The sequence below is a fragment of the Vanacampus margaritifer genome, chromosome 14 (assembly GCF_051991255.1).
Source record: "Vanacampus margaritifer isolate UIUO_Vmar chromosome 14, RoL_Vmar_1.0, whole genome shotgun sequence".
NCBI lineage: Eukaryota > Metazoa > Chordata > Actinopteri > Syngnathiformes > Syngnathidae > Vanacampus > Vanacampus margaritifer.
Genome location: NC_135445.1, coordinates 3,400,532 through 3,416,481, shown reverse-complemented (window position 1 = coordinate 3,416,481; position 15,950 = coordinate 3,400,532). Strand labels below are relative to the sequence as shown.

Below are 15,950 nucleotides of genomic sequence, written 5' to 3'. Positions count from 1 at the left end.
GAAGTTAAACTCCTTGCCATGATGTGTTTTATATATACATGTACAGTATTACAACGACTTTGTTCGACTCTCTTCCCGCAAATCTCATTGTTTGTGTTATCTTTCCAGCCGGGCGAAGCGCACACAACGCAACCGAGTAGACCAGAAAAGTAAGTACGTACTATTTTATAATTGATGCAACTAAATAGCCATCCCAATGATTATAATAATCACTGCCCATCTGACCCATTCGCAAGTCTGGGGAAGATTATACACGATGTAATGAGGGTTTGGGGCATTTAACTGAAAGTACTTGGAGGGGATTGTAAAGTCGCAATTTTTAATCACTTGGTTTGCACTTTATGTTCTTACAGAGTTGTCTTGAAGCGACCATGCAAGTGTGTGTTTGTGTTGAAGTATTAACCAAATAAAGAAATGTATGAACTCCAATTTTGTGTTGTGGTTAGTTCAAATAAACGTTTACTCTGACAATAACTGCTTGGCTCTTGAGTCATGAATAAAATAAACAAGAGGAAAACTTCTTTTTTTTAATTAAGCAAACATATTTGTTGAGTATTATGTGCATATATATGCATATATAGCTTATGCCCCAGGTCAAAAGTTCCAGATCAATAAATTTGCATAAATGGGAAATTGACTCCATTATCGCCTTCTACTATGACCTAAAACATTCTCTTGTGTGAGTGATCATATCACACAAAATATTTTTCAAAGTGTTTTCGTTCAACTTTTTTTTGCAATCTTTTATTATATTATACGGTAGGGCATTAATACTGCACAAATGGCACCCATGGACAAGACTTTTGAATTTTTAGTAAATGTTTACAATATGTACTGTTACAGTTTCACTTTTTTTTTTAATCCAGTACAATCAATATATTTAAGTATGTAAAATTACATTTAACTCTTATTTTCAAATACTTGGGTAAAACTTTTGTCTACCATTTTAATTTAGGTATTGTTCAAATATATTTTTAAAGTGTTATGTTTAAATGCATAATGCTACAGTGGCTTAAAATATTAGACACTTTTTAGGAGTAAACCCTATGCATTTTTATGCTGGTCAAGTATTTATTTGTTACAAAAAACTGACTACAATAGGAAAGTACGATTAATCCGATTACCAAATGTCCACATTAATTCAAAACAACACATTAGTGCTTGAAAATATTTTCCGTACTTATAAAACGCTTTTAAATGACGTGCACGTCGCGACAGTAGTTTACGTAATTAATGAATCACAAAATAACATGCTAGCATGCTACGCTAAGCGGAAGTGGCCGTTTTTCTTCTTCGCGACTGGAAGAAGTTCTTCTTCGTGGGTGGACGCGTAGTGCCACGTTGATGGAGCCCAGTGGGGACGTGGAAAGCCGAGTCCAGGGCGAAATCAGCGGGTACGGGTAGCAACGAAGAACCGCCGCCTTGTCATCTTGTCCTAGGTGGGGGAGGTGTTAGTTGTTTTAACGCCACGGTGAAAAGAACCACGAGAGGAGCGAACACAGCTCTTTGTCGCTTTTTCCTTTCTCTTCATTCATTGTGTACCTGCGCGTATATGTGACAGGAGCGAAGAGGAAAGCAAGGTAAGCCATTGGTCAGCTGTCAGCTCACCGCTAAACCTCATTCTTAAATATCAGAATGTTTTATTCCACTCAGAGTCTGTTTTTTTTTTTTATAATCATCTTAGGTTAATGAAAGACTCCATCCATAGATGTGGATTTTAAGAGTGATTGTGTATTTGTCTGAGTGTGCCAAAAGTTATTTTAGGTTAATTGGAGACGAAATTTAATTTCAGCATCTTCAATTAAGTTGAGTTTACTTTTGGCATGAGAACATCAGGGGTCACCAACCTTTTTGAAACGGGGAGCTCCTTTTTGTGTACTAATTAATGCGAGGGGTTATCAATTTGATATGCAGCTCTGAAATAACCCATTTGCTCATATTACTTTTGATAATGTTCTTATCATGTTATTATTGGTGATTAATGATATACACAGATATATATGAATATGCAAGACTATAGCTTTAAATGTCTCAAACAATTACTTCCACAACATGCCTAGAAAATCACAGCGCCCCATCGCTGGTGAGCTATTTGAAGGTCTCGGACAATGCCTCAGGTCATTGGGTACCTGATTCCTGTGACCCCCCGGTCTAAATTGTTTATGTGACTAATTGTTTATATATTTGGCAGTATGGAAAAAATAAAATAATTGTATTTTCATTATTTATTTCTGTACCAAAAGCTAGTAGAACTTCAGTAGTTCAACATTTCATTAATGTGAAGTAAATGCCAAAACAAAATTTGTCATCTTTTGTTAACCTACTTTTTATTAGATTCAAATGTATGTTACATTTAGTCCATTTGCTTGCATTGTGTGCTTTTTCATTATGTGGATTCTCTTCCTGGCTTCACACGTTTTATGACTTTACTGCAACTCTTTGTCATGGTGCATCGTGCACTTTGTAATGATTTATCTTAGTCAGGAGCAATCAAGGGTCAAAATATTCTCCCACCCCCATCAGAGTGAAAGTTGAACTTCCCTTTTAAATTGCAATTTAAAAAAATGTAAACAGGAGTTCAGTAGAGAGGATGATATATTGAGTAGGATCAAAATGTCCTTTTTAAAAATTGTGGTTTTTTTAGGATGAAACTGAAAGAAATCAACCGTACCGCCATCCAGACCTGGAGTCCGGCGCAGCAGCACCCTATCTACCTGGCAACAGGTGCGAGCACAAGCGACCAGTATTTACCAGCGAGATCTTGAAGTATGCTAATATTTAATACTTGAATGAATTGTTGTCCAGGCACGTCGGCGCAGCAGCTGGATGCCTCCTTCAGCACCAATGCCTCCCTGGAGCTCTTTGAGCTGGACTTATCCGACCCGTCTCTGGACATGAAGTCATGTGGCAGCTTCTCTTCATCTCACAGGTAGGATTTTTTTTTTTTGTTGTTCTTTTTATCTCTTTGACTGCCAAGCGTTTTCAGAAAAGGGATGCCGTGGGTGCCAGCCGATTTAAGCATTTTTGACTGATCTTTCAAGGTCCACAGAAAATTATGTGTTTGGACTATGGAAACACACATACTACCAAATGAAAGATTGGACTCTCATCTTTCATGAGAAAACAAAAGTTTGTTTCTACCTTCTTCCGTTTTTCAGTAATCAACAATAGAAAATGGTTAGTTTCACCTGTGTTTTGAAAAAAACGTCTTTTAACGTCTTTGGCACTCCTCCATAGGTTATTTAACGTTTTTGGCAGTCAAAGAGTTAATGACCTCAACCTGCCCCCCAGGTACCACAAGCTGGTCTGGGGTTCCTGCAGAGAGGACGACCAGGGTCAACCGGCCGGTTTGGTCATCGCCGGGGGCGAGAACGGCAACGTCATCCTGTATGACGCCGCAAAGATCATGGCCGGCGAGAGCGACGCGGTCGTGGCCGAGAGCGACCGGCACACGGGCCCCGTGAGAGGACTGGACATCAACCCCTTCCAGGTACATCCACGTCGTCTTCTGATTTCACCTCTCGCTTCGCTCACTCTTCATCTTCCTTCCCCGTTGTGCAGAGCAACCTCTTTGCATCTGGCGGGAACGAGTCTGAAATTTACATCTGGGATATAAACAACTTTGAGTCCCCTATGACGCCAGGACCTAAAACACAGGTACGGTTGTTGATATTTGAAAAGCCTAAAAATAAATGCCTCACCTCAAATAAAGACGGCCTTTCTCCTCTTACCTACTGTATGATAATGTTCAGTGCTTGTGTGTTAACAGCCGGTGGAAGACATCGGCTGCGTGTCATGGAACCGGCAAGTCCAGCACATCTTGGCCTCCGCCAGCCCGAGTGGTCGCGCCTCTGTTTGGGACCTACGCAAGAACGACCTCATTATTAAAGTCAGCGACCACAGCAACAGAGTACGTTGCTCACACACACACGCACACAAAATCCGCAAATAAAACAGAAAATGCATGTTAAAGAGCACGGATCTTTGCTTGTAGATGCATTGCTCCGGGCTGGCGTGGAACCCGGAAGTGGCCACCCAGCTGGTCTTGGCGTCCGAGGACGACCGCATGCCCGTCATCCAGATGTGGGATTTGCGATTCGCTACCTCCCCGCTTAAGATTCTGGAGAATCACACGAGGTGCGTGTGTCCCGTAACCCCTTTACCCTACCACGTGAAATACAAAAAAATATATAAAAAAAAAAAAATATATATATATATATATATAATATATATATATTATATATATATATATATATATATATATATTATATATATATATATATATATATATATATATTCAGTAGTTATCAGTAGTTATATGTATATATATATATATATATATATATATATATATATATATATATATATATATATATATATATATATATATATATATATATATATATATATATATATATATATATATATATATATATATATATATATATATATATATATATATATATATATATATATATATATATATTATATAAATGTAAAATAAATAGTGTTTCAAATTATTTGTATATTTTTTTAAATTGTTTAAAAAAATTTTTGGTGTAACTTAATTTAAAAAACATCGTGTATTGATTTATTTTAAAGTTTCTAAAACTCTAGATATTTTTAGAACATTTTTCTAATTAGCTTACTGCCATCACATTTTTTTATATTCATAACAAGCACTATTGTTTAAATATGAATGATTGGCTTTATGTAAAATTTTAACATTCTTAATTGTCATACAATTGTGGAAATGTATATTTTTGCAGATAACGTTTATCATTTAAAAAAAATTAAAAAACATTTATAATTTTAGGTTGATCATATTAATTATTTGTTAATTAAATTAATAAAATAGTTTTAAATACGAGTATATGATTTTAAACATTTTCATTTATAAAAAATCTTTAAAAAAATTCAATATCATACTAGCTTAAAAATGAGCACAAAAAAGAGCTGACTTTTATGTTCTATTGAATTTTTCCCTTCGCAGAGGCGTCCTCGCCATTGCTTGGAGCGTGGCCGATCCCGAGCTGCTCCTCAGCTGCGGCAAGGACAGCAGGATTCTGTGCTGGAACCCAAACACAGGCGAGGTAGGCAAGTAACCCTCCCGCCTCGCACATTTTTGACTCCCCGTGACCCATGTCGCACCCACTCCGCACCCGTCTCTACCAATCAGGTGCTGTACGAGCTTCCCGCCGGTAGCCAGTGGTGCTTCGACGTGCAGTGGTGCCCCAGGAACCCGGCGGTGCTGTCGGCCGCCCGCTTCGACGGACACATCGACGTCTACTCTATCATGGGCGGCAGCAGCCAGGCGCAGAGCCAGAGGCACGCTGACCAGGTAAGACACACCTTCACGAGTTCGTCACCTTTTTTCAGAAAGGCCAAATACACGCAAGTGATCACAAAGTCTAAACGGGAAATCGAAAAGGTGACTCCACATTTAGTTTCTTCATTTTCACAGATTAGTAACTCCTTTGGCAACATGGATCCTTTCGGGACAGGACAAACGTTGCCCCCACTGCAGCTACCTCAGACCGCCGCCCCCCCTGCTAGTGTCAACCCGCTGAAGAAGCCCCCCAAGTGGATCCGCAGGCCTGTTGGGGCGTCGTTTGCCGTGAGTCTCTGGAGTCGCATTCATGCATGTTTTTGGTTGTTGACCCTGAACTCAGTTAGTCTGGGTTCCTTCCCTGCGGTGTTCCTCAAGGGTCAATCTTAGGGCCCATTGGAGCTGGATGACTCCGAATCTGCACAGACTTAACTTTTTTGTTGTTCTGCAGTTTGGCGGAAAGCTGGTATCCCTGGAGAACGGTCCGGCAAACGGACAGCAGCCTGGTGGACCCCGCCTGGTTCACGTCAGCCAGGTAGTGACCGAGACGACTTTCTTGACGCGGTCAGAGCAGCTGCAGGCTACACTGAGCGCAGGCACCTTCCAGGAATTCTGCCAGGAGAAGATCCAAATGGCTCAGGACCCGTTTGAAAAAACTGTCTGGTCTTTCCTCAAGGTAACTGTTGGCTATGTGTATGCAAGCGGGACAATTTTAATATTGTATGAGTGTGACTGCACAGACAGATGTTTAAATCAAGTACAGTATGAAAAAGGAAAGATGCAATGTGTGTTTTCCAGGCTAACTTTGAAAGTGACATCCGCAGTAAATTTTTGGAGCTTCTGGGCTACGACAAAGAGGAGCTAGCTGCCAAGGTGAGACACAACCGCCATAGGTGAAAATCTGCGCTATAGAGACAGCCCTTAAAAAAAAAAAAAAAAAAAAGTCTAGCTTTACCTCTCACGCGCTTTAACCCGTTAAGGCCTAAAGCGCCTGACAAAACATGCCTCTAAAACCTATGGGTGACCTTTATAATAAATGGGTTAAACACATAAAAATATTGTATATATAAAACACCAACATTTTTATTCACACCACATTTATCCATTTAATGTTATCTTAATGCTAACAGATAGGCTAACGAAAATTAGCATGGGAAATGATCTAAACCTTCAAGCAACTCTCCATTCCGACTTATCTGTAGAATATAAAACCCCAATAAAAAAACAGAGGGGAAAACTGTAGTTAGATACACTTAAGCACCACAAGGGAGTGTTAATATGTAACCGTGTCGGCAGATACATGCGGCGCTGGAGGGAAAAGCCGCCAATGCTCCGCTGGTGGACCCCGCCACGGTGATGGCTCCGCCGCCGCTTGACAATCCGGAGGCAGCGTTCGACATGATTGCCACCGCAAACATGAACATGGACGCCACACCAGAGAGTCAGGAGACTACGGAAGGAGAACCGGACCAGAGCGCAGATCCTCAGGATGAATTGGAAGAGGAGGAGGAGGAGGAGGAGATTTCCTTGGAAGAGGTAACAGTTCATAACAGGGCATTTAAAAATGATTAATGACAATATGAAAGGAGGGGACAAAAATCAAGCAATGTCCTCTTCCAACCTCAATTTTGTTGAGATTTTAGTGATCATCTAGACTAGGGTCAAAATGTCAAGGAGGGAACGAATATTTAAAAGGGGATTTTTTTTTTCCTTAGTCATGTAAGGATGCTCCTTTCCTCTTTTTCAGGAGGTGCCGCTGGATGAGGAGCTTGAGACTCCCGCCCAGGCCAAGGACACCGCCGAGCCCCCTGAAGAGGGAGTTGACTTCAGTATCAGTAAAGGTAAGCCAGATGCATGTGTATAGTTTTTTTTTTCATCATTATTTGTATTTTTTTATTTTTGTTTGTTTTGTTATTGTGTTATTTGAATTATTTATGTAACTAATTTTCCATTTATATTGACCAATTTTTTTTATTGTTTCTGAAACTATGACAATGTAAATCCATTGTATCCTGTTGAATAGATGTGTATTTTTAAATAAGTTTAATTATGTTTACTTGACATTGTTTGCGCAACTGGGGCTGTCTATGGTGTTTTTATTTTTTAGATTTTCATTTTATTATGTTCATTTAACATATATTTAATTGTATTTTTTATTAATTTCTATGTATTGTGATTGGCTTTCATTGTTTCTGAAACCATCTTCATTGTCATTGTTTTCTGTTTTTAGTTATTTGTTTTTAATACTTTTTATTGTTTCTGCAGCTAAGAGCAGATTTTATTGTATTTTTTTATAAGTATATATATTTTTTATCATTACTAATACTTCATTTGTGTTTATAATGTTTCTTTTTTTTTTGTATTTTATTATATTTTGTAGAAGTATTTATTTATTTATTTATTTTTTATCATTACCAATACTTTATTTGTGTTTATTAGTTTCTTTTTTTGTATTATTTTATTCTATATTTTAGAAGTATATTTTAATTTTTTATCATTACTAATACTTTATTTGTGTTTATAATGTTTCTTTTTTGTTTTATTTTTTACATGTTTGATTTACATTTTTGTTTGTAATTCTTTTTATTTTATTTTTTATTTTTTTTTAATAGATTTTCATTACTCAGTCATTGTTTCTATAACTCTGACGATAAAATCTAGTGTATTCCCTTCCCCCTCCCGCAGACATGGACGGCCTGATCACGCAGGCCCTGCTATCGGGCGACTTTGAGGCGGCCGTGGAGCTCTGTCTCCACGACGACCGCATGGCCGACAGCATCATTCTCGCCATTGCCGGTGGCGCCGACCTCCTGGAGAAGACCCAGAGGAAGTATTTCCGCAAAACGCGTGGCAAGATCACCAAGGTAAGCTCAGGGTTTTTCTTAATTGAGGAAGAGTAAGTCATTTTAATGGAAATTTTGATATGCATTTATTGTCCTTGACTATGTTTGGTACAAGTGTTGTGGATTTTTTTTAATCATCATTACTAATACTGTAATTGTTTTTTTTTTCCCCTCTCCGGTAGCTGATCAGCGCCGTGGTGACCAAAGACTGGCGCAACGTCCTGACCACATGCGACCTGCACAACTGGAAGGAGGCGCTGGCGGCCGTCATGACCTACGCCAAACCCGACGAGTTCTCGTCGCTGTGCGGTAATTATAGCCGAATTTGCCGTTGCCTCATAGACATCGTACACAAGTCACAAAATCTTAGGGATACGCCCACGCCCGGCCTCCTCTCCTTGACTCACTCTTGCTGCTGCTGTTGTCCGTCAGACCTCTTAGGCGTCCGTCTGCAGGCGTCGGGCGAGGCGTCCCTGCGAGCCCACGCCTGTCTGTGCTACATCTGCGCCGGCAACGTGGACAAACTGGTGGCTTGCTGGAACGCCGCCGGTCAGCGACACTGTCCGCTATCCCTGCAGGTGCGCTGGGGAGATTTTGATTATGCATAGCCAGATTTTTCCTTCATGCGTGTATGCAAATTGAGTACTGGTACAACTACCTTTTTTAAGTATTTTTTTTTCCCTTATCCACCACTCAGGACCTGATAGAGAAAGTGGCAGTGCTTCAGCGTGCTGTGGAGCAGATGCAACGCTCGGGTCCCGACGCCAACGTAGGCATCCTGCTGGCTGAGGAGATGGGACGCTACGCCGGCCTTTTGGCCTCGCAGGGCAGCCTGTCCACAGCCATCGGCTACCTGCCCAATGGCAGCGGACAGGTGAGCTTGGAACGATGGTTAGGTTTTTCTAGCCACAGCTCAGGTAGCTAGCATGAGCTAATAATTGCCTCCCTGAACTATTGCTTTTATATATATATATATATATATATATATATATATATATATATAGAATTAAAAGCACATATAGCGCTCTTTATTTGAGCCAATCATGTTAGACACAATTTAAACTTAAAGCAAACTGAGGAGATAAGCTTTTACGAGCCACGGGTGAGAAAGATAGCTTGCACTAATGCTTGCAAACAACCTAGCCTGTCTGAGAGAGTTATTTTTGGTAGAATTTGACAATAATATATGTTCTGTTTTTACATTTAAGTAAGTTGCTTTGCTAGCCTAGAGCACAGAAAGCTCACATTAGTTAAATAACAAGCTAGTCTCCCTGAGCTAACATTTTTGGTAGAATTAAATAAGCAGTTATAAACAACACCCAACTTGTGTTTCTATATCCATGACACCAAATGGAATTTTATATGAATTCTTTAGCCAAATTATAGCACGAGATTTGCTTTTACTTTTACTAGCCACTGTTCAGAGAGCTAGCTAACAAGATAGCCTACCTGAGATAATGTTTATTTTTTATTTTTAATATACAGTATATTTAATTTAAAAAAAAAAAACAGGTTCATGCTTACTTACTTATTACATTTGTGACACAGTCACCTTTCATATGGACTCTTGAGCCAAAATTTAGGGTAATAGATTAAGGAATTCTCTTTTACTAGCCCTAGCTCAAAATACTAGCGCTGCGTATGCAATGATTGCTAACAAGCAAACTCTTTTTTTTGTGCTTCTTTTTCATACAGAATTTAAAGAACAGCTATACTTTCTAAATTGTTTTTACAAAATTACTTTTTATTTGGACTCTTTAGTGCCAAGTTAACTGATGCTCTGCTAAATGCTATGCTAACACACCCGCCTGTATATTCACCCATCAGGAGGCCGTACAGCAGCTTCGCGAACGCCTCAGTCGGGCTCTCGGTCAGCAGGCCGGTCCGGTCCAGACCCTGAAAGCTCAGCCTCAGCACTCCACCCAACAGCCGCGCCACGCCTTCACCCCGGTCCAGCCCGCCGCCCCCATAGCACTCGTACCGGCACAGACCCCTGCCTCCGTCCCGGCCCAGCAGCAGTATTACCAACCTGTGTGTTCCGCCATGGATCCAGGATTCTTGACCCAATTATGGATTATTAATTGGGGGAAAAAAATGTGTGTGCTTTCAGGTGAGGTCTGCCTCCACTGTCACCTCGTGGAGTAACCAGACGCCGACAGCCCTGCCCAACGTCACGCCTCCTCTGCAAATGGGTCCTTCCTCCGTGCAGCAGCAGGTACACCATATGTTCCCGCTAACCCCTTCCCCAAAACCTAACCTCATTTAAACCCTTGTGGATATTATCAATCATCCAGGTCATTTTTTTCTCTATTCGCTAACCCTAATATTCTTACTCTGTATTTCCCAACTCCTAAACCATTCAATCAGGGATGTGATTTTTCCGCTAATTCGCGGAATTCCGCTTTTTTTTATCTCCCCCCCCAAAAAAAAAATTCAGAATTTTTTTTTTTTTTTTTTTTTTAGTAGTTCATTGTGTATGCACATGACTCCGACAGATAACATCTTCTGCTATAACAAAGACATTTGTGGTATGCTCTAATATGAGTTACTTTTCATTTGGTCATGATACAATTATTTGTTCATGAAATTTGAACTAACTTAGTAATCACATTAGTTAGATATGATGATATTCTCAGTGATAGTTTTTAAAAGAAAAGGCAGTCCAATGTTTTTGAATGTGACTGATTTTGAGTTGACTAAAACTGCCATTTTATATGGGATAGTTCAATATACATTGAAAATTTATGCTGTTGTTTTGTCTATTTCTTTGTCATATGAGTGCATTGAAAGTACTTAAAAACACGGAAAACCCATGAGCCCACCAGGGGGGACACCTAGCTGGGTGCCAGCGGCCCCCAGACCCCCGGCTAAATTTTCAGATAATTTCACTTTGGTCAAATCACATCCCTGTTCAATGCTAACCCTGTAGTTTAATGGAAATTTCCTATCAATTTTCCCAGCTGGCAGAAGCGCCACAGCCTGGTTACGGAATGCCGCCGTCTGCCTCGGCCCCTCCAGCCTCCACCGGCGGAGCCGCCTTCATGTACTCCCAGCACTACCAGCGTAAGTCTTTATTTAAAATACCCCGACGACAAGAAATAGTCATTTTCCGGTTTAAATTAAAAAGTAGCAAGGAATGAAGACGCAAAGCGGGTTTGTTTTTCCTTTTAAACTGGCAAACATTCCATGGTGGGAATGTTTGACATCTCAGCATGCGTCTGTGACTTCTTCCTGGATTTTTTCCCCCGCTAACAGCATCTGTTGAATGTCAGCCCAGCCCCAGGTTCAGCCATTCCCGCCTGGAGCCTATCAGCCTCTCCACTACTCTGAGCCCCCTTACCCTCCTCAGCCGCCCGGCTTCATCGGCCAGTGCCTGCCAAACTCCTCCTCTTCCTCTCTTCCTCCGTTTCCCACCTCCTCGTCTTCCTCCTCTTCCGGAGCGTCTTTCCAGCATGGCGTTCCAGGCTCTCCTGGGTCCTATGTGCCGCCGCCACCACCTGGCGGACTCTCAGGTACAAAGTTTGAGCTCGAGCAGACCCTCGACCCTCAGGGAACAGGTGCGAGAGACCCCCACAACACCACTTAATCGTTCTCACTTTTCCTGTGTGTCACTTGCTGTTACTTTTTGTAATAACCTAAAACAATCACCTTTGATTTCAATCAACTTATTACTAATTCACCAACGGCACTAAAAATCAAAATCTACTTACCGCTAATACAGGGGTCTGCAACCTGCGGCTCTGGAGCCACATGAGGCTCTTTAGTCCCTCTCCTGTGGCTCCCTGTGGATCGCGTAGGAAATTAGTCAAATTATTATTATTATTATTTTTATTTTTTAGATAAAATATTCTTCAAATTAAGTAATGATTCAGGTAAAAATAAAAAATAAAAAAATTCACAGAAATGTCAGTCTAAATTACTAAATTGTCAGAAAAAGAGACACGAAAGGTAGATAAAAAAAAAGTTTTTTTTTAATTATATAAAAATGGAAGGAAAGCAGAAACTTGTGAAATGTCCATGAAATTGTCCCAAAAAAATGTCAGAGAATTGACTTTTAAAAAATGGCAGAAAAGAAAAATTTTCTAAAGTAATCTAAAATGTTCAAAAACAAAAGAAAAGCAGAAAATTACCATAAAGTATTTTTGCCAGAAGTCAGAAAATGTTTTAAAAATAACTGAAATGTTCAGAAACAAAATAAATCCCTAAAATTACATTAAAATGTACACAAAATTGTAAAAAAAAATATATATATATATATATCAGAAAATGTATTTTGAAAAATCAGAAAACAAAATGTTTAAAAAGTAACTACAAACTGTCCGAAAAAACAAAAGAAGAAATCCCGAAAATTACCATAAAATGTCACCAAAATTGCTAAAACAATGGCAGAAAATTGCTAGCAAAAAAGGCAGAAGAAAATGTTTTTTGTCCAAAAAAGGAAGAAGGGAGGCAGAAAATGACCATATGTCCATAAATTCGCCCAAAAATGTCAGAAATTTGACAGAAAAGCTAATAAGTCTAAAAATGTATGAAAAATTACAAAAATGTATAACATAAAATAAACATCATAAATAAATACAAAGACGAAAGGTAAGCTTCTCAAAGTACTGGATGCTGCCTATTTTTGTGCTCTAATTAGCTCCACTCTAACACACAGTTTCGTTCATCACAATATTTAAAGGGCTTGCGGCTCTAGACAGATTTTGTGTTATTTATTTGGCCTAAAATGGCTCTTTTGACAGTAAAGGTTGCTGACCCCTGCTCTAATAGATGCCTGCTACTCTGTTGAGTTGACTAAATAAACGGCTCTGCAATCTGTGTGCTTTTTCATCTCCATCAATTTATGCATGAACTAAATTACTGAATCTCTTCCAGTCTTTCTTGCTGTTGTTTACTACCAATAACTTGATGATGGGTGATACCAACGACTTAATAACAAAGGACTAATGGGCTCTACTTTGATGACCAATTCATTAATGATTGCTGACTTGAAAACAAATATGTCGACATGCTTCTGGACGATTCTATTCTATTTGCGTGTGTGTAGGGCCTCAGAATGGTTGGAACGACCCGCCAGCCCTGAGCAGAACGTCCAAGAAGAAGGTTACTCCCCTTTTCTAGAAATCCGCTCTACGTCCCTCTATATTATATATACAAATTCTCTTCAATTTCTCATAGATCCCGGAGAACTACACCCCGCCTACCCCGATTACCGCCCCCATTATGGCTCCTCTGGGCGCGGACCCTCATGTCCAGCCCGTAGCCTCTGGAGCGCCGCAGGGCTCTGTCCCGGGTCCTCTCGGCGGGTTCCAGCAGATGCCGCCGCAGACACTCAACCCAAACATACCCACTGAGGGAGCGCCCGGGGGCCCCACAGGGGATGCCATACAGGTGGGTATCCTTATTATCTCTTTGACTGCCAGACGTTTTCATAAAAGGGATGACGTGGGTGCCAGCCGATTTAAGCATTTTTGACTGATCTTTCAAGGTCCACAGAAAATTATGTGTTTGGACTATGGAAACACACATACTACCAAATGAAAGATTGGACTCTCGTCGTTCATCAGAAAAAAAAGTTTGTTTCTACCTTATTCCGTTTTTCAGTAATCAACAATAGAAAATGGTTAGTTTCACCTCTGTTTTGAAAAAAACGTATTTTAACGTCTTTGGCACTCCTCCATAGGATTTTACTAAACGTTATATAACGTTTTTGGCAGTCAAAGAGTTATTATTATTATTTTATGGTGAAAAAACTGACAACAAGCTATTTCCAGCCCGCTCAGTCAACCCCCGTTGAGAAGATCGCCAAGAAGCCCATCCCAGAGGAACACCTGGTCCTCAAGACCACCTTTGAGGGACTGGTCCAGAAATGCTTGGCCGTTGCTACCGACCCGGTCAGTGAGGAGAAGCCGCCGCCGCCGCCGCCGCCACCTTTGACCTCTGTGCTTCTCAACCTCTATTTTACATGTTAAGCCAGTAAGCACAACCACAGCACATATTTTACATACTCAAGGTTTTTACTGTCTCAAATTGGAAGTGGGTAACAATTTATGATATCAGTTTTAGAGCTGGAGGTGGCCTGAAATCAGGCGGAGGCATTTGCCTCCAAATTTTGTACGCAGGTAAAAACGCTGTACTTAAAATGAGCTTTAGGCGGCTAACACTCTTTTTTTTTGTACTGTTCCCAGCAAACTCGGAGGAAGCTGGATGATGCCAACAAGCGCCTGGAGGCGCTCTACGACAAACTGCGGGAACAGACGGTGAGTGCGCAAGTCGTTTCCTGGCAAAATAAGCACTCAACATTATACTTTATAAAACCATACAATCATAATCAAAGGATTAAACTGTTCAAACATCACGATTGGTGACTCTTAACTTCTCAACCACTCCTTGCCGCTCTTCTCCGTTTCCCGCAGCTTTCTCCCGCCATCGTGGGGGGTCTGCACAACATGGCGCGCAGCATCGAGGCGCGCGCCTACGCCGAGGGTCTGGGCATCCACACGCACATCGTGAGCAGCAGCAACTTCAGCGAGACGTCGGCGTTCATGCCCGTCCTCAAGGTGGTGCTGACGCAGGCCAATAAGATGGGCGTGTGAGCCCCGCCTGGTACCGAGCGCCGCCAATCAAGGGCTATTTTTTTTTTTTGTTTGTTTACGTTTCCACTACCAATCATGCTGATTGCTTTTAAATCGACTTTATATGAAGCGATACAATCCGAATGGATTGTTTTCAATGGCAGAGAATGCCAAGGAGAAAAAAAAAAAAAAGAACATTCCGTGCGTCTCAATGAATAGAAATAGGCTGATTTTTATTAATGTGCGGGTTTTTTTCCTCCTATGTGAGCATTATGGCTTGAAATAAGTTTTTGGAGCAGTTAATAGCACAGGGTTTATGCGTTTTTTTTTTTTTTTTTGTCTTTCACCTCCGCCTTATTGGGCCAAGTTTTAGCACGGCAATGCAAACTCAGTGTACAGTACATCCAGGAACATAATCTCAGCGCTTCATTTTTTATTTGCCTTTTATTGTTCTTTGTATTATTATGCACACACAAATCCCATAATGACGTTTTTTTTGTTTTATTAAAAATAAATAAATTTAACATGATTCTATTCAATTTCAGTGCATCTGTAAAATATCACTTTTTACCCATATTTGAAGTAAAATTCCCTTATTTTTTTTTATCTACAAAATTATACCAAAAACTTGTTCCAAGTTTTCATTATTGGGTTTTGTGTGTGGAATTTTGACAGAAAATAAGAATTTAACCCATTTTGTTATAAGGCTGTAGCGCAACCAGAAAAGTATTCAGTGATTCATTATGTTTTTATTTGTTAAATTTGCAAAACTCACCTCAAAAAAAGTCATTATTGTTGTCATTAGTAAAAAAAAATGTTTTTTATCAATTCACTAGCCGTATTTTTCAATACTGCGCTCCGCCCTAGAAGCATCCCTATATGTTTTTTCTTTTACTCATCTGAGAACCCGGGTGCCGTTTTGGGCAACCCGTTGGGCTTCCATTTCTGTCTCCCTCTGTTGGTCTTTTTTGTCTCTTTGGACGGGTTGTAACTGTATTCAATTTAGTGGCAACTTGTTGTACGGTGACAATAACGCTATTCCGAATATTTCAAAATATAATAAAATCGTGTTCAACTTAGTTTTTGAGTACAGAATTTCCCAATGAATTTTAAAAAGGGAAAAAATCTATACATTTTCTATAACATGTTTATACTTTCTGGGTGCGCTGTATGACGAAGCTTTAGCGTTTATTCATACGCTCA

The 15,950-nt window shown here is 40.1% G+C and overlaps 1 protein-coding gene across 3 annotated transcripts; it reads left to right on the top strand.

The window, feature by feature from the left end:
* Positions 1–1,316: 1,316 nt before the first annotated feature.
* On the top strand, positions 1,317–15,894 carry sec31a (SEC31 homolog A, COPII coat complex component). 3 transcript variants are annotated; one of them, XM_077585781.1, is made up of 27 exons: positions 1,317–1,580; positions 2,645–2,724; positions 2,806–2,929; positions 3,292–3,490; positions 3,562–3,657; positions 3,770–3,910; positions 3,995–4,137; positions 4,994–5,093; positions 5,180–5,341; positions 5,465–5,617; positions 5,781–6,005; positions 6,128–6,202; positions 6,626–6,865; positions 7,077–7,170; positions 8,015–8,193; positions 8,355–8,481; positions 8,605–8,750; positions 8,870–9,046; positions 10,000–10,203; positions 10,283–10,387; positions 11,133–11,235; positions 11,445–11,684; positions 13,220–13,275; positions 13,351–13,563; positions 13,947–14,066; positions 14,361–14,432; positions 14,589–15,894. In XM_077585781.1, the coding sequence occupies exons 2-27, from the start codon at positions 2,646–2,648 to the stop codon at positions 14,766–14,768; spliced, it is 3,753 nt and encodes a 1,250-aa protein (XP_077441907.1). In that variant the 5' UTR covers positions 1,317–1,580; position 2,645; the 3' UTR covers positions 14,769–15,894. The 3 variants fall into 3 exon arrangements, with proteins under 3 accessions (XP_077441907.1, XP_077441906.1, XP_077441908.1); XM_077585780.1 differs by having other exon boundaries at positions 11,445–11,729; XM_077585782.1 differs by lacking the exon at positions 11,445–11,684.
* The last annotated feature ends 56 nt before the right edge of the window (positions 15,895–15,950 follow it).

Coding starts and splice junctions, on each gene's coding strand:
- sec31a (XM_077585780.1), top strand. CDS start 2,646: ATGAAACTGAAAGAAATCAACCGTACCGCCATCCAGACCTGGAGTCCG. Junction 4,138..4,993: donor ATTCTGGAGAATCACACGAG/GTGCGTGTGTCC, acceptor TTCCCTTCGCAG/AGGCGTCCTCGCCATTGCTT. Junction 9,047..9,999: donor TGCCCAATGGCAGCGGACAG/GTGAGCTTGGAA, acceptor TTCACCCATCAG/GAGGCCGTACAGCAGCTTCG.